General features: G+C 40.3%; 1 protein-coding gene across 1 annotated transcript in view; it reads right to left on the reverse strand.

Moving 5' to 3' along the window:
• Positions 1 to 279: 279 nt before the first annotated feature.
• The window catches only part of LOC128012851 (vasoactive intestinal polypeptide receptor 2), a 39,834-nt gene continuing 13,763 nt past the window's right edge, over positions 280 to 26,350 (reverse strand). Inside the window, exons 4-13 of the mRNA XM_052595415.1 lie at positions 23,929 to 24,023; positions 16,137 to 16,234; positions 15,603 to 15,771; positions 14,375 to 14,525; positions 13,525 to 13,585; positions 13,288 to 13,357; positions 12,239 to 12,330; positions 11,586 to 11,721; positions 11,057 to 11,098; positions 280 to 2,160 (exon numbers count right to left, since the gene is read on the reverse strand). Coding sequence (XP_052451375.1) covers positions 1,987 to 2,160; positions 11,057 to 11,098; positions 11,586 to 11,721; positions 12,239 to 12,330; positions 13,288 to 13,357; positions 13,525 to 13,585; positions 14,375 to 14,525; positions 15,603 to 15,771; positions 16,137 to 16,234; positions 23,929 to 24,023 — 1,088 coding nt within the window. The 3' untranslated portion in view covers positions 280 to 1,986. The remainder of the gene's footprint in view (positions 2,161 to 11,056; positions 11,099 to 11,585; positions 11,722 to 12,238; positions 12,331 to 13,287; positions 13,358 to 13,524; positions 13,586 to 14,374; positions 14,526 to 15,602; positions 15,772 to 16,136; positions 16,235 to 23,928; positions 24,024 to 26,350) is intronic.

The following is a 26,350-nucleotide window of genomic DNA, read 5'->3' on the forward strand; positions in this document are numbered from 1 at the left end:
AATATGTGCTGAAATTTAAATTCAAATTAAATCGGCTGCATTAATGGTGTTGAAAAAGAATAACTACACAGTTGTAAAAAAATAAAAAAATAAATTGGATTCTTGTAGTACGTTTTACAAGAAAATAAAATTTTAATGTTTCTACTTCAAATTTTGAGCGTGATTCTCTGTAACTTGCTGTTTATTTGTAATGATTGTGATATTTACTAGCAATTTCTGACTAAAATTTGTTGATTTATTTTCTGTGTACCAATTAAAAAATGCCCAGACTAAACACAATTTAAAAACGACTTTCACATTTAATGAAAAATCTCAATACAGTTTAGAAACATTCAGCAAAAATGTAACTGCAAAAAACCGAGAACAATCAATTTTCCAATTAAACATTGCAGATGGTTAAATATAATAAACAAGAAGTGCACAACATTATGGCCTCTGTTTGAACATATTTTTTACATCATAAATGCATCTGCCAAACACACCAGATTCTTCAAAACCTTCAGATCTTTCAAAATGAACGCATACTGTCATCCTCCTTCATTACTTAATTCAAACAACCCACAATTCCTTTCTGCCAGCTCTAATTAAAGCTCCATCTTTTCTTTTCCATTTGACGGTCTGATAATGATGCTGAATGCCCCTGCCCATGGCATCTGTGTCACTTTAAATGAACACAACCTTGCACGTGGTGTCCCAGGGAGCTCTCGCTCTTCAGGCCTGGCTGTAAGAGATCCGATCTTCTCTCCAACCCATTGTGAATCTCTGGACCGCAGTTCCCAGAATCTGTTCATAGAACACAGCTCACACTGAAATGTCACTTTCATACACCCTCACTCTCGCTGTTTTGTCAGTTCACTTGACCTAAATTAATTTATTATCTGTTTTTCAGTTGAATTAAAAGAGCACAGACAGCAGGATTCATTGCAGTGTACAATTCCCCAACCCCCTGACAATGTGAGACAGAGCAACACAGAAGCAAAAATAATCAATAACGCCATCAACACTATCTATTGAAATTACTGATTAGTGAGATATGAAATAAAAAAGTTTGCAGAGTAATAACAGTGAGTCGTGGTTTGGTTTAATCACACATCTTCTTTGTGGGCAAACTAAATATTTATGCCACATATTTGTATTCATAAGACTATACCGAATCTCCTCATATAACAAATACATTCACATGCTACAATATACATATCTTGGAAAAAAGTATAATCTTGTATCTCAGTTAGCGCTTTTTCATACTGTGGCTTTTCTTCAAGGAATAAAATAATGAAGAAAAAAATCCCAAGTGGTCGAATAATGACAAAATGAATTTTTGCTTTTTCTTACAATCACCACTTTTCTTTTGAGTGTACGACTGACTTTTCAGTTTCTGCATGTATTGGAAATAAGACACATTCTCCTGAAATGAGTCCAGGGCTAACGTGGACACCTCCGGCTGTAATGTCCTCTTTATAAAACCTCACGTTTGAGTTTGGCATAGAGGTGACCCACTTCTTGCATTCATCCAAGACATTTTCTTAGTAAGTTTTCATGTGTTGATAGCATGGTGCTGCGTCTCCATAAACGTCTAAGAAAATTGCTGTGGGCCTTAAGTAGCATTTACATAACACTATTATATAATCTGCCCCTAATGCAATGAAAGAGTTTTCAAAAAGCTATATATGTAATCTGCATTCAATAAAATAAACAGAATTGCAGTTTTTAATGCCACCAATACTATCCCACTCACAGATGTTTGGTTTAATGTGTTATTTTGGTGGTTAAGAGCAAAATTTGCTATGAAACGAGATTTCGCATCGTATACTGAAATACAGCACTGTGCCTCAGAGATGCTGAGTCCTCATCGTGTCTCCTACATGTCAATCTCATGCTTCAGAAAGCCTTGTCCTCTTCAGTGTAAAGCTTTTGAAAAATACTGAGTTGTTAGCTGAGGGGCAGTGAAGTAAGAGAGTGATTCATATAGCGCCGCTTCTAGATGTCTCACACTACAGTGGTCTCAGTCTGTAGGAAAGACTGGGCTCTGGAGTTCCGATGGAATCGGCCCATGTTTTCCGTGCCGTTCCGGGATGTGGATGAACTGTGCAGACGGTAGTCGCGACCAATGTAACGCTTTAAACGCAAACTCCGCCACTTCCTCTTGAGTTCGCTCTTGACCTGCAAAGCAGCCAAGTAAAACAACCATTAGCATTAGCATTAGCACAGAAACACAGGGTGGTAAGTCGACACGAAATCAAGACTGAACCCATTTATGCTCAAAATATGTTTCTAGTTTTATTTTAATTGATTTAGGTTGTGTTTGTTTGCTTGTAAACTTTCTGCCTCAGAAAAATAAAAAAACTTGTTTCATGCCTTTTCTTTCATACATTTGTCATACAGGGGGAATTAATCCAAGACCCAAACAATTCATCCTACATGTTTATCTCCTTCAACATCGTTTGTCACTCAGAAATGTCACAATACAGAAGTCAAATAGGTTGTGAATGTTTTATGTTGATTTGAACTAGGAAGGAAAACCACTGCTCTGTTCCAAAACCTAGTGAGCTGCCTGACGAGGAGGCATTTTAATGCATCATATGCACAGAAATAAATAGTGTGCTAACTTTATCATATACTGACTAACAAATGGCTTGTTTTCACCAAATTCTTAGTAGGCACTGTATGTATCATTATTAGAGATGACAATTCCAGAATGCAAATAAAGGATTGCAAATGAGGTGAAATCAAAATTGCTGTTTTTAAATAAAAATTGTCATGTTTTCGGTTTTCCTTCTCTCCTCCCCCCTCCCCTCTGCTGTTTTTTCTTCGCTACACTCACACTCTTCTTCAGCTGTCCCTCATTATCGCTCCTCTGTCTCGCTAATAGATTCACACCTGTTCTCGCTTCTCCCTAATCACCCTGACTATTTCTAAGTCCCCATTTTTTGTGTTCTCTGCTTGATTATTTCTTTTGCTGTAGATGCTGATGCTTCGCAATCATCTTGTGCCAGTCCTGTCTAGTCCTGTCGTGTCGGACCCTATCCTGCCTTTCATGCTCCAGTCACAGGTCAGATCTAACTGGTGCTCTGGGTTAACCTTTTGCTCTGCTCTCTGTCCAGTCCTGCTGGTGCTGACGAGTACTCTGGACAGTTACCGTACCTGCCGCCTGAGTTTATCCAGCTAACGCTTATCTCAACATGCTGCCCGAGCGCCGGCCCGTTTATCTACAAGAACTCTCTGTTTGCCCATTCACGTAAAAGACTGTTTACCTTTTGGGTACCGGCTCATCGGCCGCTTTTTGTTGTTATTTCAAAGACTTATTTCTGTTACAACGCTACTCTATTAAAGACGCTTCCTTTTTGCATAATCGCTCTTGGGTCCTCATCTTTCCACATCACAGAATAATCAAGCCACTAATGGGCCCAGCGAGTGCAAGCCCGATTCAACTGCTGTTGAGCTGCAAGGAGTCATGCTCGGAAGACATCACACGGAGCTAGCCACTGTTTGGCGCGCGGTAGATTCTCTGGCCACCCAGCTCACGGATTTGTCTACGCAGGTTCACCAACTTAAGGTGGGTTCTCCTGCTTCCAGGGGGTTGGAATCCCCAGAGCCCAGAGTCAACAACCCTCCTTGTTATGCCGGTGAGCCCACACAGTGTCGGTCGTTTCTCACCCAATGTGAACTTGTCTTCTCTCTCCAACCAGTGACCTACGCTAGAGAGCGAGCTCGGGTCGCTTACGTCATCTCGCTCCTGACTGGACGTGCCCGCGAGTGGGGAACTGCCGCTTGGGAGGCTGAGGTCGAGTTCATTGCCAGCTTTGACTACTTCAAGGAGGAGATGATTCGGGTGTTTGACCATTCGGCCTGCGGAGAAGAGGCGTCTCGCATCTTGTCCACCCTCAATCAGGGCAGACGCTCTGTCGTGGATTATTCCATTGAGTTTGTACCCTTTCGACCACTTGTGGGTGGAATGAGCCGGCGCTCGTGGCACGTTTCCTTGAGGGACTCAGTTCCAACATCAAGGACGAGGTCCTCGCCCATGATCTGCCGACTCGTCTCGACCTCCTCATTGATCTGGCCATACGTACAGAGAAGAGGTTTGATCTCCGCCGCCGCTCCAGGCCCATGGATCTCCCCACTCGTTCCGCCGCCTCACCTGTCTCTTCCCCCCAACCTACTCAGCCTGAACCAGAGCCCATGCAGTTAGGTGGGCTGCGCATTTTCTAGATGAGTCCTGGGCCCGCAAGCAAGGTGTCCCTTTGAGGGAGGGGGAGGAGGCCACTCCCCTTGTTGCCCTAGATGGAAATCCCCTTCCCAGGGTTCATTTTCAGTCTGCTCCTTTATCTCTCACTGTCTCTGGTAATCATCACGAAACCCTTTCCTTTTTAATTTTCCGCTCCCCCTTTGCTCCTTTTAGTTTTAGGACATCCCTGGTTAGTTAAACACAATCCTCACATTAACTGGTCTAATAATAACATCCTCTCTTGGAACCTGTCTTGTCATGTCGAATGTTTATTGTCTGCTAATCCCCCTGTTTCCTCTGTTTCTGTGTTTCAGGAGGAGCCGGGTCATTTGACCGGAGTGCCGGAGGAATATCATGACTTGAGGGCGGTTTTCAGTCGTTGATGGGCAACTTCTCTCCCTGCTCACCGGCCGTACGATTGTAGTATAGAACTTTTACCCGGGACCACACCCCCTCGCGGTAGATTGTTCTCTCTCTCCGTGCCCGAGCGAAAGGCATTAGAGGAATATCTGTCCGAGTCTCTTAACGCCGGTACCATAGTCCCTTTCTCTTCGCCAGCCGGGGCAGGGTTTTTCTTTGTTAAGAAGAAAGACGGGTCTTTACGTCCCTGTATCGATTATCGTGGGCTTAATGACGTGACCGTCAAGAATCGCTACCCCTTACCGCTCATATCATCCGCTTTTGATTTGCTTCAGGGAGCAGAGTTTTCACCAAGTTGGATCTTCGCAATGCGTACCATCTCATTCGTATAAGGGAGGGGGATGAATGGAGGACTGCGTTTAAAACACCGTTAGGGCACTTCGAATATCGGGTGCTTCCGTTCGGGCTCGTGAACGCCCCAGCTGTTTTTCAGACGTTAATCAATGAAGTTCTTAGAGACATGCTTAATATCTTTGTCTTTGTGTATCTTGACGATATATTGATTTTCTCTCTATCTCTCGAGGTACACGTACAGCAGGTGCGTCGAGTCCTTCAGCGCCTACTTGAGAATCGCCTGTCTGTAAAGGCTGAGAAATGCACTTTTCAAGCGCCCAGCGTCACCTTCCTCGGTTCCATGATCTCCGTAGATGGCGTTAGTATGGACCCTGCTAAGGTTCGGGCGGTTTCCAATTGGCCAATCCCTGACTCTCGTGTCGCGCTCCAACGGTTTTTGGGGTTTTCTAATTTTTATCGACGTTTTTTACGTAACTTCAGTCAGGTAGCGGCTCCTCTTACAGCTTTAACGTCAGTCAATCACGTCTTTAAGATACACGGTCTCCCCTCTGACGTCGTTTCGGACAGGGGCCCTCAGTTCATGTCCCAATTCTGGAAAGAATTCTGTCGCCTCATCGGCGCGTCTGTCAGCCTCTCCTCTGGGTTTCATCCCCAGACTAATGGCCAGGCTGAACGCACCAATCAGATCGTTGGCCGCCTTTTACGCAGCTTAGCCTTTCGTAGCCCATCATCTTGGTCAGAGCAATTGCCCTGGGCAGAATATGCCCATAATTCTTTACCTACGTCCGCAACCGGTTTATCCCCGTTTAACTCTTGCCTTGGCTATCAGCCTCCTTTATTCTCCTCGCAGAATGCGGACTCCAATGTCCCTTCAGTGACGGCGTTCATCAATCGCTGTAAGCGCACTTGGAGAATAGTTAGATCCGCGCTTTGTCGCACCAAGTCCCATACTCGAAAGTACGCCAATAAGCATCGTATCAGAGGGCCTAAGTATCATTGTGGTCAGAAAGTGTGGCTATCCACCCAAAATTTACCTCTCCTGACTCCCTCCCGCAAGCTGGCCCCCCGCTTTATCGGACTTTATCAGGTTTCTAAGATCGTTAGTCCTGTCGCGGTCAAACTAAAACTCCCTCCCAATCTGCGTGGCATCCATCCCGTTTTTCATATTTCATGCATTAAACCGTTCGTACGCGCGCCTGCTCCCACCCCCCCATCTGTCCCCATTCGTGTCGAGGATGCCCCCGTTTACACAGTGCGTAAACTCCTGGATATGTGTCGTCGTGGTCGGGGTCTCCAGTTTCTCGTTGACTGGGAGGGTTACGGCCCTGAGGAGAGAAGTTGGATCCCCTCCCGGGACGTTCTGGACCGCTTTCTCATCGATGATTTCCTCCGCACTCGCCAGGTTCCTCCCGTGGGAGCACCAGGGAGCGCTCCTTAGAGGAGGGGCACTGTCATGTGTTCGGTTTTCTTTATCTCTTCCCCCCTCCCCTCTGCTGTTTTTTCTTCGCTACACTCACACTCTTCTTCAGCTGTCCCTCATTATTATTATTTAGTTTGCTGTAGATGCTGATGCTTCGCAATCATCTTGTGCCAGTCCTGTCTAGTCCTGTCGCGTCGGACCCTATCCTGCCTTTCGTGCTCCAGTCACAGGTCAGATCTAACGGTGCTCTGGGTTAACCTTTTGCTCTGCTCTCTGTCCAGTCCTGCTGGTGCTGACGAGTACTCTGGACAGTTACCGTACCTGCCGCCTGAGTTTATCCAGCTAACGCTTATCTCAACATGCTGCCCGAGCGCCGGCCCGTTTATCTACAAGAACTCTCTGTTTGCCCATTCACGTAAAAGACTGTTTACCTTTTGGGTACCGGCTCATCGGCCGCTTTTTGTTGTTATTTCAAAGACTTATTTCTGTTACAACGCTACTCTATTAAAGACGCTTCCTTTTTGCATAATCGCTCTTGGGTCCTCATCTTTCCACATCACAGAATAATCAAGCCACTAATGGGCCCAGCGAGTGCAAGCCCGATTCAACTGCTGTTGAGCTGCAAGGAGTCATGCTCGGAAGACATCACACGGAGCTAGCCACTGTTTGGCGCGCGGTAGATTCTCTGGCCACCCAGCTCACGGATTTGTCTACGCAGGTTCACCAACTTAAGGTGGGTTCTCCTGCTTCCAGGGGGTTGGAATCCCCAGAGCCCAGAGTCAACAACCCTCCTTGTTATGCCGGTGAGCCCACACAGTGTCGGTCGTTTCTCACCCAATGTGAACTTGTCTTCTCTCTCCAACCAGTGACCTACGCTAGAGAGCGAGCTCGGGTCGCTTACGTCATCTCGCTCCTGACTGGACGTGCCCGCGAGTGGGGAACTGCCGCTTGGGAGGCTGAGGTCGAGTTCATTGCCAGCTTTGACTACTTCAAGGAGGAGATGATTCGGGTGTTTGACCATTCGGCCTGCGGAGAAGAGGCGTCTCGCATCTTGTCCACCCTCAATCAGGGCAGACGCTCTGTCGTGGATTATTCCATTGAGTTTGTACCCTTTCGACCACTTGTGGGTGGAATGAGCCGGCGCTCGTGGCACGTTTCCTTGAGGGACTCAGTTCCAACATCAAGGACGAGGTCCTCGCCCATGATCTGCCGACTCGTCTCGACCTCCTCATTGATCTGGCCATACGTACAGAGAAGAGGTTTGATCTCCGCCGCCGCTCCAGGCCCATGGATCTCCCCACTCGTTCCGCCGCCTCACCTGTCTCTTCCCCCCAACCTACTCAGCCTGAACCAGAGCCCATGCAGTTAGGTGGGCTGCGCATTTTCTAGATGAGTCCTGGGCCCGCAAGCAAGGTGTCCCTTTGAGGGAGGGGGAGGAGGCCACTCCCCTTGTTGCCCTAGATGGAAATCCCCTTCCCAGGGTTCATTTTCAGTCTGCTCCTTTATCTCTCACTGTCTCTGGTAATCATCACGAAACCCTTTCCTTTTTAATTTTCCGCTCCCCCTTTGCTCCTTTTAGTTTTAGGACATCCCTGGTTAGTTAAACACAATCCTCACATTAACTGGTCTAATAATAACATCCTCTCTTGGAACCTGTCTTGTCATGTCGAATGTTTATTGTCTGCTAATCCCCCTGTTTCCTCTGTTTCTGTGTTTCAGGAGGAGCCGGGTCATTTGACCGGAGTGCCGGAGGAATATCATGACTTGAGGGCGGTTTTCAGTCGTTGATGGGCAACTTCTCTCCCTGCTCACCGGCCGTACGATTGTAGTATAGAACTTTTACCCGGGACCACACCCCCTCGCGGTAGATTGTTCTCTCTCTCCGTGCCCGAGCGAAAGGCATTAGAGGAATATCTGTCCGAGTCTCTTAACGCCGGTACCATAGTCCCTTTCTCTTCGCCAGCCGGGGCAGGGTTTTTCTTTGTTAAGAAGAAAGACGGGTCTTTACGTCCCTGTATCGATTATCGTGGGCTTAATGACGTGACCGTCAAGAATCGCTACCCCTTACCGCTCATATCATCCGCTTTTGATTTGCTTCAGGGCGCAGAGTTTTCACCAAGTTGGATCTTCGCAATGCGTACCATCTCATTCGTATAAGGGAGGGGGATGAATGGAGGACTGCGTTTAAAACACCGTTAGGGCACTTCGAATATCGGGTGCTTCCGTGAACGCCCCAGCTGTTTTTCAGACGTTAATCAATGAAGTTCTTAGAGACATGCTTAATATCTTTGTCTTTGTGTATCTTGACGATATATTGATTTTCTCTCTATCTCTCGAGGTACACGTACAGCAGGTGCGTCGAGTCCTTCAGCGCCTACTTGAGAATCGCCTGTCTGTAAAGGCTGAGAAATGCACTTTTCAAGCGCCCAGCGTCACCTTCCTCGGTTCCATGATCTCCGTAGATGGCGTTAGTATGGACCCTGCTAAGGTTCGGGCGGTTTCCAATTGGCCAATCCCTGACTCTCGTGTCGCGCTCCAACGGTTTTTGGGGTTTTCTAATTTTTATCGACGTTTTATACGTAACTTCAGTCAGGTAGCGGCTCCTCTTACAGCTTTAACGTCAGTCAATCACGTCTTTAAGATACACGGTCTCCCCTCTGACGTCGTTTCGGACAGGGGCCCTCAGTTCATGTCCCAATTCTGGAAAGAATTCTGTCGCCTCATCGGCGCGTCTGTCAGCCTCTCCTCTGGGTTTCATCCCCAGACTAATGGCCAGGCTGAACGCACCAATCAGATCGTTGGCCGCCTTTTACGCAGCTTAGCCTTTCGTAGCCCATCATCTTGGTCAGAGCAATTGCCCTGGGCAGAATATGCCCATAATTCTTTACCTACGTCCGCAACCGGTTTATCCCCGTTTAACTCTTGCCTTGGCTATCAGCCTCCTTTATTCTCCTCGCAGAATGCGGACTCCAATGTCCCTTCAGTGACGGCGTTCATCAATCGCTGTAAGCGCACTTGGAGAATAGTTAGATCCGCGCTTTGTCGCACCAAGTCCCATACTCGAAAGTACGCCAATAAGCATCGTATCAGAGGGCCTAAGTATCATTGTGGTCAGAAAGTGTGGCTATCCACCCAAAATGTACCTCTCCTGACTCCCTCCCGCAAGCTGGCCCCCCGCTTTATCGGACTTTATCAGGTTTCTAAGATCGTTAGTCCTGTCGCGGTCAAACTAAAACTCCCTCCCAATCTGCGTCGCATCCATCCCGTTTTTCATATTTCATGCATTAAACTAGGGGTGCTCCGATCACGATCGGCCGATCGTTAATGCGCATCTCGTCAGTAAAGCCGGTTTTCTAATCAGCGGTTAATTCCATCAGGTGCGTGATTTCACATAGAGCAGCTGTTACTACACAGAGCCGTTGTTAACTGAGAAGATGGGCCAATAAACGCTGAAAATTAACGTGATTTGCGCATCTTCTCTATTAACAACGGCTCTGTGTAGTAACAGCTTCTTTATGTCAAATCACGCACCTGATGGAATTAACCGCTGATTAGAAAACCGGCTTTACTGACGAGATGCGCATAACGATCGGCCGATCGTGATCGGAGCACCCCTACATTAAACCGTTCGTACGCGCGCCTGCTCCCACCCCCCCATCTGTCCCCATTCGTGTCGAGGATGCCCCCGTTTACACAGTGCGTAAACTCCTGGATATGTGTCGTCGTGGTCGGGGTCTCCAGTTTCTCGTTGACTGGGAGGGTTACGGCCCTGAGGAGAGAAGTTGGATCCCCTCCCGGGACGTTCTGGACCGCTTTCTCATCGATGATTTCCTCCGCACTAGCCAGGTTCCTCCCGTGGGAGCACCAGGGAGCGCTCCTTAGAGGAGGGGCACTGTCATGTGTTCGGTTTTCTTTATCTCTTCCCCCCTCCCCTCTGCTGTTTTTTCTTCGCTACACTCACACTCTTCTTCAGCTGTCCCTCATTATTATTATTTAGTTTGCTGTAGATGCTGATGCTTCGCAATCATCTTGTGCCAGTCCTGTCTAGTCCTGTCGCGTCGGACCCTATCCTGCCTTTCGTGCTCCAGTCACAGGTCAGATCTAACGGTGCTCTGGGTTAACCTTTTGCTCTGCTCTCTGTCCAGTCCTGCTGGTGCTGACGAGTACTCTGGACAGTTACCGTACCTGCCACCTGAGTTTATACAGCTAACGCTTATCTCAACACGCTGCCCGAGCGCTGGCCCGTTTATCTACAAGAACTCTCTGTTTGCCCATTCACGTAAAAGACTGTGTTTACCTTTTGGGTACCTGCTCATTGGCCGCCTTTTGTTGTTATTTCAAAGACTTTTCTGTTACAACGCTACTCTATTAAAGACACTTCCTTTTTGCATAATCGCTCTTGGGTCCTCATCTTTCCACATCACAAAAAATGACATCTGATACTCAAAAGCATTCTCAAAAAAGTTATAATTTTATTACAACAATAGTGTTATAGTGTTTTACACAATGTGTGGGTGTATTTTTGTACTTTTTAGTGCTGCTTATGCAAAGTTTTTTTTAAATTGCTAACTTATGAGATTCTATTACAGTTAGGATGCAGTTTTATCAGCTGCCTATGTAAGCATTAAGCAGCACACTATGTTTTGGAATAGAGCTAAAGTGAGATAAATCAATGATTAATAAAATTTCAGACTAACCTCACTATTCAAAAAACAGTACAAAATCGCAACCACCAAGCCCTGTGAGAGGAACACAGAAGGGTTAATGTGGTACACAACACTGATAAATCATCACATATCATTCTAAAGTTTGGAGTCTGTAAGATTTTGTAATGTTATTCACAAAACAATGATATTGTGATTATTACAAAATAAATTACTAAAAATTACAATTCAATTACAGTGTTATAATTTCAAGTAAATTTTTATATTAACATTGTTTATATTAATTTGTATTCATATTTTAAAATTTCGGTGAGAACAAAGCTGAATTTTAAGCCATTAATACAGTCTTCACTAATATTTTTGACAGTTTTAAACACTATATATTTACACATTTTATAATTTAAGACACTTTGATGAATAGAAAGTTCAAAAGAGCAGCATTTATTCTGATTATATTATTATAAATCTAGATTAATTAAACAGTGGAGCTTTTGTTAAAAGTTTAAGAAGATATATTTTATATATATATAATCATTAATCATACATTTAGGTATATTCTCACCTGAAAAGATCCCAGACCAAGGTCAAAGAATATTTTATAGTTATTCATCTCTTCATTTTCTTCTATGATGTAAACGAAAACAACATAATTGATGCCAAACAGAGGGATCAAGAGAAGTGTGGACTTGGCCAACCTCCTGAAAAGAGAAAGAGGAGTAACAGGATTTGAATGGAGTGATGGGGAGGGATCCCTACTGTCATGATAGCATGGCAATTTTTGTCAAATAGATTATATGTATTAGATACATATTTCCAAGCACACAATGGAGAGCTCCAAACTGAAATCTCAATGGGAAAAATGCATCATGGGAGAGCCATCAAATAGAGCGCAGCCTCTCATGCATTAGCGACAGGGCACTCCAACGCAGAACGTGCCACTCTCAGCAGAACAAAAACTCAGATTGCTACAAATCGCAGCATAAATATTTCACCACCATTTCAATGCATACACATTTAGCAATGCACAATAGATAGTGGAAGACCTGGATAAAAATGGAAAGCAGCCATCCATTCCAACCATTTTTCTGAAAATCATGCTGGAATGCAACTCCTGCTAAATTTACAAGGGAGATCTCAGCTATGACCAGAAAAGCATGTAAGAGGGTTCAACCATGTTTGCAGAATGGAATATTAGTTGGCATCCATTTGCGATACCTGTACTGCGACTGATCGTTTCCACCAACATCAGGACACCTCAGTTTCTGGACCAGGATTCGAATGATGCTGATGAACAGAATAAAGTTCAACTGTGGAACACAGAAAGGAAGATAAAAAGATTTTATATAATTTTGCATTTATACAATGATATTATCCAGACTAAAAATATCCACTGTTTACTGGATCTGACACAAGAACTTCTCAAAACCTTTGTAAGACTTGAATCAGATTACAGGTCTTTAAGGAACCAAAAATGAAAATTCTCACCATTTATTCACCATTTTAAATCATTCTAAACCTATATGATTTGAATTTTGTCCATAAAATAAAAAAAACCCAAATAGATCCTAGCACCTAAAACTGTTTTAAATTTGGTCTGCCAAATGCATAACTTCCAAGGTAAATTGATAATCTCCCATTTCCATCTTGTTTGAATCCATCTGGCAGATAGTAGAAACAAAAGAGGCCACTTGTTTCTGTTCCTCAAAATTAATCCCTACATAAGAAAACTTAAAACAGAACATCTTTGCCAAAGGATCATCTACAAGTGGCATTCTGGGTAGCAGAGAGATGTAGTTACACAGTAGCATGGTCTGCAGAGCTCTGTGAGAGAGTTATCTAAACACACCAGAACTGAGCATGTTTGCCAGAAAAACGTACTATTATTGCATTCCTATGCTCTGGAGGGCTGAGGAACAGGAACAATTTGACCTGGATGCGTTCAGGCAAAGCTGTCAAACACAGCCATCGTGCTGTCCAAAGACATTTGATCTCTTGCAGGTGAGTGTTTACAAAATGGAAATGGCACAGCGGACACAAGAGAGAGTCTTGGCATGTGTGCTGAGAGAGGCACTTGTGACAGCGTGTTCGCTCGCTCCCCCTGACATGCCTGCGCTCACGTCCTATCCAGGACATGGAAACTGTTCATGAGACTCAGCACATCCCCGTGTCTGCTTTGCTGGCAGAATCCCTCCCTGCCTGATATAATGCGTACAGTATGAGGCTGGTCTCAGTGTTTATAATAGCTGGTGTGAGGTTATACTCACAATGACAGATGCCATAATTGGCCAGTTAATCACCCGCCAGGGAATCGGGGCATCATTCCTCTCCCAGCATCTGTTATGAGGAGACATCAAGGAGTTACAAGTGCTTTCATAACAGCGGCAGCAAACAGGAATGCGTTTCATCTTCTTCTGCCTCATTTTAATCTCTCAGGTTTAAATATCCGCTATTAAGAGTCTCATGGGAGCCCTGTCACTGTCTGATTATGCTCAACGACTCACCCCGTGTCATCGAGGTAAATCCTACACACAATCCACGGAATCATAAACACGGTGGGGAATCCTGGAGGAAGGAGAGGGAATGATCAGATATCAAGAGACTTCGCTGTCACATTCATTCATGCATAATCAGTGTAAATATAGGCTACAGACAATGTCAGACAGACATAATGTGACGTTAAGCAACAGCATGTTTGCTCAAACACCTGCTGAGAAATTGTTACTACAGTTTCCTGTTGGAATGTGGGCCACTATCTCTAAACCCAAGTAAAGCCGGAGAGGAAATGCTGGTAAACAGAACATGATTAAAGAGGCCATGTTGGTCGTCGCTGTCATGATGAAAGAGAAGCTTAATGAGGTTTTGGTATGATGAGTCTAGCAAGCCACACCCAATGAATGAAGATCCTGCTCTCCTTTCTCTCGCCTGGAAACTCCAGGGACACAACAAACTACAAAGACATACTAATACATAATGTAAGACAAACAGACTGAACAAGACCGATGGCACGTCATCTCGTTCCCTACGCTGTTTTTCCTCTGAGCAGTGAGCGACATCTATTCAGAAGTGTTTGAATGAATTAAGGAAGAGACATTCAGTGCTACACCGTGAAGAGGTGTGTGTTCTCGAATGATTTTCTATGCACACATGTGTTCGTGTCAGATAAGATGAAAGCAAAAGCATCAAATGCAGTGGGAAGTGGAAAATCTCTAGGCTTTAATCCTTTATTTACTCAAATACCTGCTTATAGGTGAAAACACTGACATGAATAGCTTTAAAAGACTCTGAAAAGCAACAATTGGTTTTGGAAACGGAAACAGCTTGAAAAGGTCAGTGTTTCTAATGAAGACTTACCCCAGCCAATGAGGAGGTAAATGATGAAGTGTCTGTTCTCAGAGAAGATGACCATCAGTAGAGTATGTAGATAGAGCCCTTCCACCAGCAACCAGTAGAAGTTTGCTATGATGAAGTAGTGGAAGATGATCAGGCTGGCCTTGCAACCAATCTAAAACCAAGCACAGAGAACTTCAATGTGCACTATTTGTATCTCAGAAATGCCAAAGAGTGTGACAAACAAACGTGAACACGCATTTGGGTTTTTAGGGTCTGTAATGACAGAAATAGCCACCTTTTAAAACCATTGAAGCATAAAATGTGTTAAGTTGTCTATGCATGTAACTTGGCTTAGCTCAGTTCAGACCTTTGAAGGTGAAGTGTGTAATTTTTTCGATGTTAGTCTCAAATCCCACTTTAATGTGTGCAGACAGCCATTTCTATGTGAACAAACATTTCTGCTCATTTGAGGCATCTGGTAGGACAACCAATGCTGTGAGGAATGGGAATGGGATTACCTGTTTGGCCAAACAATGGCAGACTAACTGACATGGTGTCGTCTTTTTGTGTCAGTAATTGAGCAGAAATGATAAAATAATATTTTTTCAAAAGTTCGGGGTTGGTAAGATTTTAAAAATGTTTTTGAAAGAAGCAACTTATGTACACTACATTCATTTTGATCATTAATTTGATACAAAAATACAGTAAAAAAAATCATTTCTATTTTATACATTTTAAAGGTTAATTTGTTTCTATGATGGCAAAGCTGAATTTTCAGCAGCTGTTATTCAGAAATTAATTTAATATGCTCACCTGATACTCATGAAACAATGGAAATACGTACACATTTTGTAAAATATAATTGCACATTTTTATCTGATTATCACACTTTGTTTCTCAGAATCGTGATTCTTTTTTTCACAAATTCAAGTTTCCATTTCAGAATTCTGAGTTTAAAATTCAGTTTCTTCTTGGTATCTGCCATGAAATAAACATAAAAAAGGTAATTGAGAGCTTATATCTCAATTCTGAGCATTCTTCACAGTTTATAAGCAATTGCTTAATATTTAAGTGAAACCATTGATATATATTTATTTGGTTTCTTTAATTAATAGAAAGTTCAAAAGAAAATGTAAAAAATAAATATTTTATAACATTAAATGTCTTTACTGTCACTTTTGATTCATTTAAACCAGCCCTTTCTCAATTATTATTTTATTTTTTTAACTTTTAAATGATATTAATTTACCTGCAGATATTCTGGATGGATGGATTCATTCACCAGTGATGGGTGCTTTGAACATTCTACATTCCCGTGGGAAAACAGAATGGCATCTTTGACCAGCACAGCGATGGCCCTCAGTATGAACGAGAAGAACAGGTTCAGATGGATGTAGTTCCTGGTGCAGTGGAGTTTTCTGTTGGAGCGAGACAGACCTGTAGATAAATATGGCCTCTTTTCTATTTTAATTGTGCTTATGGTTAGTTTGTGAGAAAAATGCAGAGAGTCTTAAACACTGTTCCATTCATCACATATCTAGACAACTTCTTAAATTAATAATTTCATTCCAGCTAGATAAACACTATCGGGTAAAAGCCAAGCGCCAAGCATAATGTTTATACGCAATGTCACATTTATTTAAATATAGTCGTTCAGAAGCCTGCCAAATTTGACTCCTCAATGATTACAATTAATATAAGGGAGGCTCATCCATCCATACAAAGTGTAGAGAAATATAAAGCAGACATAACTACTGGAATTATTTAAGACTCTGTTTCAGACCTGAACAGACAGAGGATGGTGCTGCCAGTGATGAGTGCAATGAGAGAGAGGCTGTGTCCGAGTGTGTAAACGGCCTTCATCACCGTGTAGAAAACAAGCTGGACAGAAAGAGAAACAACATTTGAGAAACGCTTTGTATATGCAATATTTTATTTTTAGTGGGGTTAAGACACCAGACATAAAATTTAGCTATTCCCCCAAGAGATCTAAAGCATTATGCTCTATTGCTCCACTAAAAAAAAAATATTACAAAAATGATGATTATTGTAGGTACTGGAAAGCTGTGTCTAAATCACTATGGCAAAAATCACTCAAGAGCATGTCTAAATTTGACTAGTCCGATCGTGCTGCACATTCCTCAGAACATTTCAATTCTGTCATCACCAGCCCACGCTCGTGATGCATAAAAATCATACCTTTGTGTTTTCTAGCAGAACAAATGTTAAAGCTGCCATTTCCATACAACAGAAATGCATGGTTAAAACCTGGCATTCCAGCTGCAATTGTATTTCATTAATTTAAAACAAAAGTGTACTATATATTTGGGTCTCATTTCATTTACATTAAAATAATAAAATAAAACTGGGTATGTGAATTAATTTCAAGTTAAACAAAATCTATATCCCAGACTATCTAAATTTCCATATAATGTATACAAAATAATTAAGGGGGGAAAAAAATCCCCTTTTGTCATGTTTTATCTGATCTACCAGTTTGAACTCATATACAAACAAATTGTATATAATCATCAATTTCTTTTTAAATGTCAGCAGCACTGTTGCTACATTAAATGAGTATAGCATATACAAAACATTAAAACTGAAACATTCCTTTTATACCACTTAGCAGTACAAGCAATGCATTTAAGACCTATGCCAGGTTTTAAATGTGATGAAATAATGTACACAAGCTAATTGTGAATTCTCTCACGGATCCAGGATGACAGGGTGACTAATAAGCATGAAAATGGCTAGTTGGCCAGGCGGCTGTTTGGTGATGGAAGAGCGTGATGAAGCTCAGACAGACTCATCCCCCATAAACAGCATTCTTTCAGTCTGACTTACAACCTGGCACTCTGGAGCCACAGACCCACTCAACACCAGGAACATTCCTCCTGTGCTTCTTTAAACATAAAGCGCACGAAATTTAGCGTGAGAGGGATATTTTACAACATTTGGTTATTCTGTCCATTTAGAGTGTTTTTGTCCTGGTGTGTGCATGTCAGTGTGTTTTTGTTATTTGATTTGCTTTTAGGACATAACTGCATAATATATTTGTGATGGTATGATACTAAATGACAAAACTTACAGTATGTATAGTGTATAATGTATGTATGTATATATAAATGCCTAACAATTCATAACTTTATTTTTTAGTGCTAAATTAAGTGCTGTATGTCACAGTGTGAGACACTAAAATAATAAAAAAAAGTTTAAAATGAGCTAATTATAAAAATTGGAGTTAATTATAATTTTGTCAAGCCTATAGGGCACGTTAAATTAACCAAAAGAGATGTAAAGACATCAAACACACAAGACAAACATTTTTTTCACAAAAGAAGTGTATTTTTGGTTGCCAGGGCAAGACAACCCTGCACAGATTACCAAAAAAAAAAAAAACAGCATTAAGGGACCAGTGGATGGAGTTTATTTTTACAGAGCATCAACGGAGTTGTGCAAGTGTTTTTGTTTGTTCCCTGCATTTCGAAGATGCTTGTTTTACAAACAAGGCCCAGTTTGACAACAGATTTGCGTATCGTTTATTTCTTAAGGATGATGCAATCCCAACGAAAAAGGGTCACGATCGTGTGTTGGAACCGCAGGCGGTGAGTAAAACTGCTTAAAATATCTCTGCCTCCTTGTTAGTGCGTCCCCTCCCATGCCGGAGACCCAGGTTCGAGCCCCGCACGGAGCGAGTCGTTGCTGCTGCTGCTCTCGTTCAGTTTCAGCCTTGGGATCTGATTCTGGATCATAAATATATGGCTGAATCTGACTGTAAGCCATGGTTTGTTTTGGATGTTTTTTTCCTCACGGTAATGTCACAGCTTCCACACGCTCTCAACGCAAAAGCCTACTCACGCTCGTGATTCTTTAGCTCCGCCCACACGTCACACCTCCAGCCGGTCATGTTTTTCCGGGAAAAATCGGTACAGACTATCTTTCTCTTATGAATATAATAAAACTTAAGATTTTTTTGGAGTTATGAAGGATGCAGTACTACTATATAGGTACTCAAGATTAACAGGATATTGAGTGAAAACGAGCATTTCACCCCCCCTTTAATTTAAATTAAATTACTGGAATAAATTAAATATACATTTTTAAGTGCTCTGATCACATAATAATAATAATAATAATAATAATAATAATAATAATAATAATAATAATAATAATAATAATAATAATAATAATAATAATAATAAATTATTTATTGTTTTCTTGATTTTCTTCCAATTTTCTTCTTTTTCAATTCATTTCAAACTGTTGTCAACCAGAATTGATTTAAAAAAGAAAAAAAAACTAACAGCATAAAGGGTCAAATATTTTATGGTAATATAAATGACTTTAACACTATCAATATTGAAATAGTTAATACATCAATTTATTGACATTTTCAGGAACAATGAGAGATTTTTTTTTTTTTTTTTAGCAAAAATAAAAGACTTTAAATCTGACAAACAATGTAGTTGGGGAAGAAAACACTCATCTGAATACAGAAGTAAAACTGGTGGTTGACATTTTTTGTCTAGTCCCAGTACTCAGTGTATTTCATACTAAGCCTATAATACAGCATCTATAAACAACTAAGTGATGTGCAGGTTATAAGAGCTGCAGCAGTTAAAAGGAGGAGACAGAAACCAGCCTCTGTGCTGGCTTTGGATGAGATGAAGGATCGTTTCCTTCTTCAGACAGTCAATTATTTATTGTTGGATATGGTATGTGTTTCAGTAAATGCCCATGGAAAACTTCTGGAGAATTTCAGATTAAATGTGACACTAATATGGCACTTGGACTTCAACATGCGACCCAATGCCCCGGAAAAAGGTGCGTATTATTTAGATGATGTCTAAGTAGTCTGTTTAGACTTTCCTCAACTTCAATGTTAAAATGAGAGGTTGAAAAGTGCACTGTAAGAAAATATCAATCTGAAAACATTCATTTTTAAATTCCATTTGTTGACGCAGAAATTACATATTTTGACAAATCAAAGCCAGAACCTATTAAAAGCCTCCGTCTCTTCTGAAGAATAAATCATTTAAGTTAAATAAAACCTCCACTCTAATGAATTAAATTAAGTGAGAAGGACAACCTGGCCTAATATATGTGTACATTCATCAGGTGATATCACTTTTGCTGTGAATCCTAAAACTAATATCAGGTGTCCTTTTAAACAGAATCAATAGCCTAAGGTTAGAAGATCAATGTCCAATTTAATTCATCAGCAGGCTTGTTTTAATTTCTCTGAAGTGTCCCGGGGCAGGACTTCTTTGAAGTGGAGCAGAACGGGGCTCAAGAAATCAGGTTTCAGACAGGTTTGACTCAAGGTCGATCAGTGTTCTTACTAACGCCTTAGGAAGACGACTTTAGTCATCTCTGCTAATTTCCACCAGAGAACTCTGAGAGGATGGGAATGTGCCCTCTGCTACTGTCTTTCTAACCTTCAGGAAATTGCTTTAATGTTTCATTTCCCCCGACACAAGATCAGAATGAAAAACAGCGAACTGTCCCCTCATCGCTCAAACGAGCAGCGTAGAGTCATCTGGGCAGCATCCCAAAACGCACGGCTGCCAACCGTCTTACTGCGGAGCACGTGTTGAACTCTGGGTGATGTCAAAAGTCCATCTGCGATAATTTTGACGGAAAACATTTCAAGGGAGACATACCGTCTCTCTAAACATTAAAAGAACAATATGCAAGTAAAACATAAAACAAGATTTTCCTTGTATGGCCCCCTCTGATAAACCACAGTGAGTTTGTCAGAAGCAAAGAGTTTAGCCAAACATAACTGAACTCATTTACATAGACTGGTTTTGCTACTGTACCATTAACACTAGGTTTAATTTGTTATTTTAGAAAAAGTTTAATATTTTTATGTATTTCATGTATAGGCAAAAAAAGTTAATGAAACTTCAATTGTTTATATATATATATATATATATATATATATATATATATATATATATATATATATATTATGTATGCATATAATTTTTTTACGTTTTTATTTATTTTAAGTATTATACTATTAAATAAAAATTATGGAAGAAATTATGAAAAAAAAAAGTTACCACATAACTATTAAGCAGCATGACTGTTCAACATTTAGAAGAAATGTTTCTTGAGCAGCAAACTTCTTTACCCCAAACTTTTGAACAGAATAAATGAATTAATTATTTAATTAATTAATTAATTAATAGGGGGGAGGGTGATAAAGAGAGAGTTCAAAAAACCATATATTCGTGGTGAGATATAAAGTGAAGTCACAATGAGAAATAAATTGTGAAGATGTATGAAAATTGTAAGATAAAGTAAATTATGAGAAAATATGAAGATATGAAGTCACATATGTGGCATATATGTGTGATATAAAGTGATAATTACAGTTAATAAATGTATCAGGTGGAAAAGTCATAACTATCCTTTAATTTCATTTATTTAATAAAAAAAAACAATTCTCTCTGAAGCGGGGAAAAATATATATATATGGCCAAGCTACTGTATACGTGAAGCAAATCTGTTGTTCTGCTTTTAGAGATGTCAAACAGGTTGCAATGAAATCCAGTTCAAATCCAATTTCTATGCTGGATCATCCTGTTTTTGTGTCTATAGCCTCAGACAGGCTGATTTGCACCATTTCAAGGCTGCTTCAGTCACGGCACACATCTCCTTTCAACATAAAGCCAATCAGAGCAGGCCGATGTGTCAGCATGCCTGCTCTGATCCTGGGTATCACCTCAAGTCACACTGACAACTCACTTTACTTCACCAGAAATGTTTACTGAGCTATAAGAGGCGCTTGCCCTCGCTGATGGAGATGACACTTGTCCATGAATGCCCAAAACTACACGCTCATGACAGAAGCAAGGAATATAAATCACACATGCAGGCATTTTTATAGAGAATCTCTCTAATAATAGCTGAGTTCGTTTCAACTTTCTTGAGTTAAAGCAGATTTGAGTCCTGTCATCGTCAAGCATTTGCTCTCTCAGAAATACAGTAATTCCCCTGGTGCAGTTTAGTGTCATTTTTGGTGTATAACTAAGACTAGACATTTCTGCATCATAATTTATTAAATTGCACAATTTTAAATTCAAAATGCCTTGGCTGAACTTTAACTCTTGCCAACTGACTTAATCTGTGTTAATCTGGGACATTTTAATAGTTAATAGGACATTCATTCATCATCATAACTTTAACGGGGTATAAGATATTTAACATTTGCATTTAAATCCTTATTTAGTTTCTGTGCTTAATGCTGCTCTTTCCCTCAGACAGCTGTTTAAGCTATTATTCCAGGGAGGTTTCATCTAATTATGTTGGAGACGTTTCTTTTTTGTCAAAATGACCGTTTCTCCATACGGCCTTCATCATACAATGTGGCAAACATTCCACATGTTCCCTGAATTCTCAGAACTGCCTACCCCTGAAAAAAAGCACTGATCTATTGAGAGCATTTATTTTATAAATAATGCCATGAAGACTCAATTGGTCAACAAATCTTATGTCAAAACTGGCCATGGGTTTGAGCTAAAAACATCTCATGACTTATAAAAAGACATGTTTTACTAAAGCTTATATGCTTGTGGGGGAAAATGTCTATTTCACATTCCTATTAAGGTGAGCTGAGTTTATGGGATGTCCCCTGATGCATTTATAATGGCAATGAAGAAAGAACATCATAACATTGCCAGATGTTTCACTTATTACAGCTTATGAATAAATGTAAAATAAATCACAGAAAGCTCCATTACAATTCAGCTCATTAATAGGAAAATCAGATACAAATTTTCCTGATAATAAAGAAACCCCCCTTTCATCACAGGATCCTGAAAACTATTTATCAAAGTTTCCACAAAAATAATAATAATAGATGTTTCTTGAGCTCCAAATCAGCATATTAGAATGATATCTAAAGGTTCATATGACGGAAGAAAATTAAGTTTTCCCATCACAGGAATAAATTACACTTTTAAATATATATTAAAATAGAAAGCAAGTATTTTAAATAGTAATACTATTTTACAATATTTCCATTTTTACTGCAATTTTAATCAACTAAATGCCTTAGTGAGCATAGAAGACTTCTGTCAAAAACAAAAACCTTACCATTGCAAACTTTTGAACAGTAGTGTATTTTTCCTAAAATTCCATTATTTATCTGTGTTTGCACAGTGGATAAAACACATGCCTTTGGTGTGAGAGACCCAGGTTCGAATCCACTGTGAGACACCAATGTGTCCCTGAGAAAGACACTTAACCCTAGTTGCTCCAGAGGCGTGCGACCTCTGACATATATAGCAATTGTAAGTTGCTTTGGAAAAAAAGCGTCAGCTAAATGAAAAATGAATAAATGTAATGAGGAGCATTGTTCTTAGGTGTCACAACTTTGAGTTCAGAAGAAAATAATCATTTTAGAAATCGTTATTATGTGCACGTTTTCCTTAGTACATGGTTTGATTTGAGTAACTAACACTTACTGTACATCAGCAGGGGTCAGCCTATAATTCTGACAATAACATTGAATTACTATATTCTATGTTTTATGTCAAAGTTTCTTTAGAAACCAGCTAATTGGCTATCCTTTTTTTTTTTACCAACATTTGTTGTTTGGTGAATGTCAAGTTAACTACAAACCCTGTAATATGTGAATTAATAAAAAGTACAATTCTAAAACCCTAAATTTGTAGCTCTAATCACCAAATATAGAACACTTGCAGAACAAATAAATGGAAACTTCCCAAAATCCTGCGAACTCCAAATGATTGGGTTCATTCCTCTGCTCTAGGGTCTGTCTTGACACTGGCATTGCTATAGTTCACTTCCTGCAGAGATTCCCTCCATTCCAGCAGCACACGATTATCTCTAAAGCACAATCGCAGGATAAAACAGTACTTTTCACGAGCGATTGGCTGTTTCATGATGAACCGAGAGAATCTAGTTTTATAATAAGACCAAATGTTACATGTTACTGGACATTTATATATTTGTTCTTATTCTGCTGACATAAAAGAACAAAAGCACCTCTCTCTTCTGGTTCTTTTATCATCTGCTCTTTTTCTTTGGCTCTCTGGGACTCTTTTCAACTTCAAATGCATCTAAAATCATTTGTCTCTAAATTCGGGATCCTGAGAAATATAATACGGAGAGCAATTTGGTTGAAAGCCCAGGAAAACACACTTGAGCCAGCTGCTCGCTTTCTTTTAAAACTCTAGTGCTTTCTATGACTGTTTGTTCATGCAGACACACGCATGAACACACACACACTCACACATGCATGTGCGCACTCACATTGCCAAATGCACACAAACACAGTCTCTGCCCCAAAGGTGGTCCCAGCTGGCATAGATTCAGGCTAGATAGTGGGCACTAAAAGGTTCAGGGTCCTGAAGTGCCCTCAGATTTTTCTGTGGTTGTAGAACATGTGGAGGGAACAACAGTGCCTTTCAGACAAAATATCTTCCTTTATCAATGCTATTCACGCGGAGCTCCTTCAGGATGGTTAGCACAATGATCTTAAATACCTTCTACAGTCAAACACCCCTTACTGACAGAATCAGAATTGAGTCACTCACCTTTTCTTCATTCGTTTGGGGCTCAAAGCAAACGTTGTGGATGCTGGGATACACGTCGGACCAGCCTTCCATAGTGCAGTTCCTCTTAATTATGCCTAGAACAAACAGACATTGCTTCGTTAACAGCCAATTTATCAGAGAGATTAACAGCCATTTAGACTGACAGCCAGCATTAGTGAGGGTTTGGGTAAGCAATGCTACACAACCGTGCACATCGCCAAAAGCCCAGAGATATCAGAGAAAACTAAACACAGAAATAAGCTAATCAAAGAACTGAATCAAGAATAGAGTAAAGCTCAACACAGCCTACCAAGAAATGTTTCACCCAAAATCAAAAGACAAAAGAAAAGCAATAACGTTTAAAGAAAATTATGCTTTAAGATTCACTGTAATTTTTGCCATTATTTTTTATGCTAATTAAATGGATAACATTCCTCAATTACTGTTCAAACATACAAATATTATTTACACTTAATGTATTTATTCAGCATGGTAATATAAAAAAATTTTTCAAGTTATGTTAATGAGACTGCTCACAATGGGAATCAAGGTTTTGAATGTGCATTGAATATGGCATGCAAAAATCGTAATGGTCCTAAAAATAGGCTTCTTTTTTTAGCAAAATACATTTTTTATATATTTTTCCTTTTGATTGTAAAGGGAAGAGGCTCTTTTTTTACTGTGCCTTTTTTTTTTAGGTGTGATTTCCAGCTACATTATACTTTTAAATACTTTTAATATATTATATTAAATCCATATGGCACCAGTGATAATGGAATAGCTTTGTACATCACTGATGCATTCAGTCAAGGCTGAGAGGCAGAGGCTGAGTGTTAAGTATAAATACAGAATATTTCTGTTTCATGCATTAAAGTGTCTGCGTGTAGGCTTGCTAATACTCTCAGTAACGAAACAACAGCCTCCTACACATTGCATTGCATCAATGACCACCATTACACCTGGAGAGGAGCAGCTGGCAGGCTAACAAAGAGCACATGAACATTTAAACATCAACCAAACATTACAACACCCAACAGACAAGAAAACCAGTAGGCTGCAACATAGATTTTTGAACATTTGATTTAAAAATAGCACTGGATAACAGAAGAAGAACAACAGAACAATGTATTTTAAAGATAATACATGTTAAAATGCTTTATTCTATCCCAGTTGAATGGGCAGAGACAACTACCTGTTTAAGTAAACAAACTATAGGTTGATTTACCTGAAAGCTATTGAAAAAATATGAAAAAGTTGTATGATTATATTTATTTGTTAAAAAACAAAATGCATTTCTAATTAGTAAAAATGTAAGAAGTAAATTAGATTAGTCCAATGCTTTTCACAATGTATATCTATCTGTCTGTCTGTCTGTCTGTCTGTCTGTCTGTCTGTCTATCAAAAAAAAAAAAAAGTAATAATAATTAATTGTGACTTCTTATTCGTACCATTCAGATTTTGTTTTTCTCAAAAAACACTTGATATAAAAATAGACTTGTAAAATATAAACTCACAATTCGGAGAAGAAAACTTGGAATTGTGAGCTATAAATTCACAATTGCGAGAAGAAAAAAAAGAATTGTGAGAATAATATTATTACCTATTATCTATTATTGTAGAAGCAATTATCTTTTTTATTTTTTTATCCTTTATTTATTGTTCCTTGTGGTGGAAACAAGCTTTTCCCTAGAGATACTTTTGTAAAAGATTTTTCCCAGAGAAAAAAAAATTGGCATCAGTTTTAACGAGGATTTAATGGATTATAAAAAAACGGAAATCAGGGAGAGGACTTTTCTGACCTGCAAAAGCCAAAGATAACTGTATATTTACTAACATCAACACTGTGATTGTGAAAACACTTTGTGCGACTACTTTGAATGTGTTACTCAGAGCTTCTTATGACATGAGTATGTTCTATGTATATTTTAGGACTGAGGAAAGCAGAATGAATATTTAACGGCATTTCATCGGGACAAATATGAGGGCGAGCACAACTACATCACGGTAGAGCACTTTGCTAGAGAGAGAGAATGTAAACTCTCCTGACATGTATCAACATGGAGATTAATTTTTGTCCGTGTGCAGCCTGAAACAAACCCCCCAAATACACACCCACACATGCTCACACACACCCATCCATGCAGATCAGAACATACGTGTGTACAGAAACTCAAACACACACATAAGCCCAACAAAAGGGGCTGTCTGTGCAAACACACAGATTCAGGCTTTATGATAAAAGTGCTAACTGCTATAATGAACATCACCATGTGAGCTCTCATCTTGAATTCAAATAGTAAGAACGGTGATCAAACATGCATTTGTCCAAGAGCATAAATGCTTTGCGGGAGCATAATGCGGGACTGCTTTGCTGATTTAAACTGCCATTCAGGGACACAAAAGCAAAGGGCACAGACCTTTG

This window comes from Carassius gibelio, chromosome B24, assembly GCF_023724105.1.
Source record: "Carassius gibelio isolate Cgi1373 ecotype wild population from Czech Republic chromosome B24, carGib1.2-hapl.c, whole genome shotgun sequence".
NCBI classification, from domain to species: domain Eukaryota; kingdom Metazoa; phylum Chordata; class Actinopteri; order Cypriniformes; family Cyprinidae; genus Carassius; species Carassius gibelio.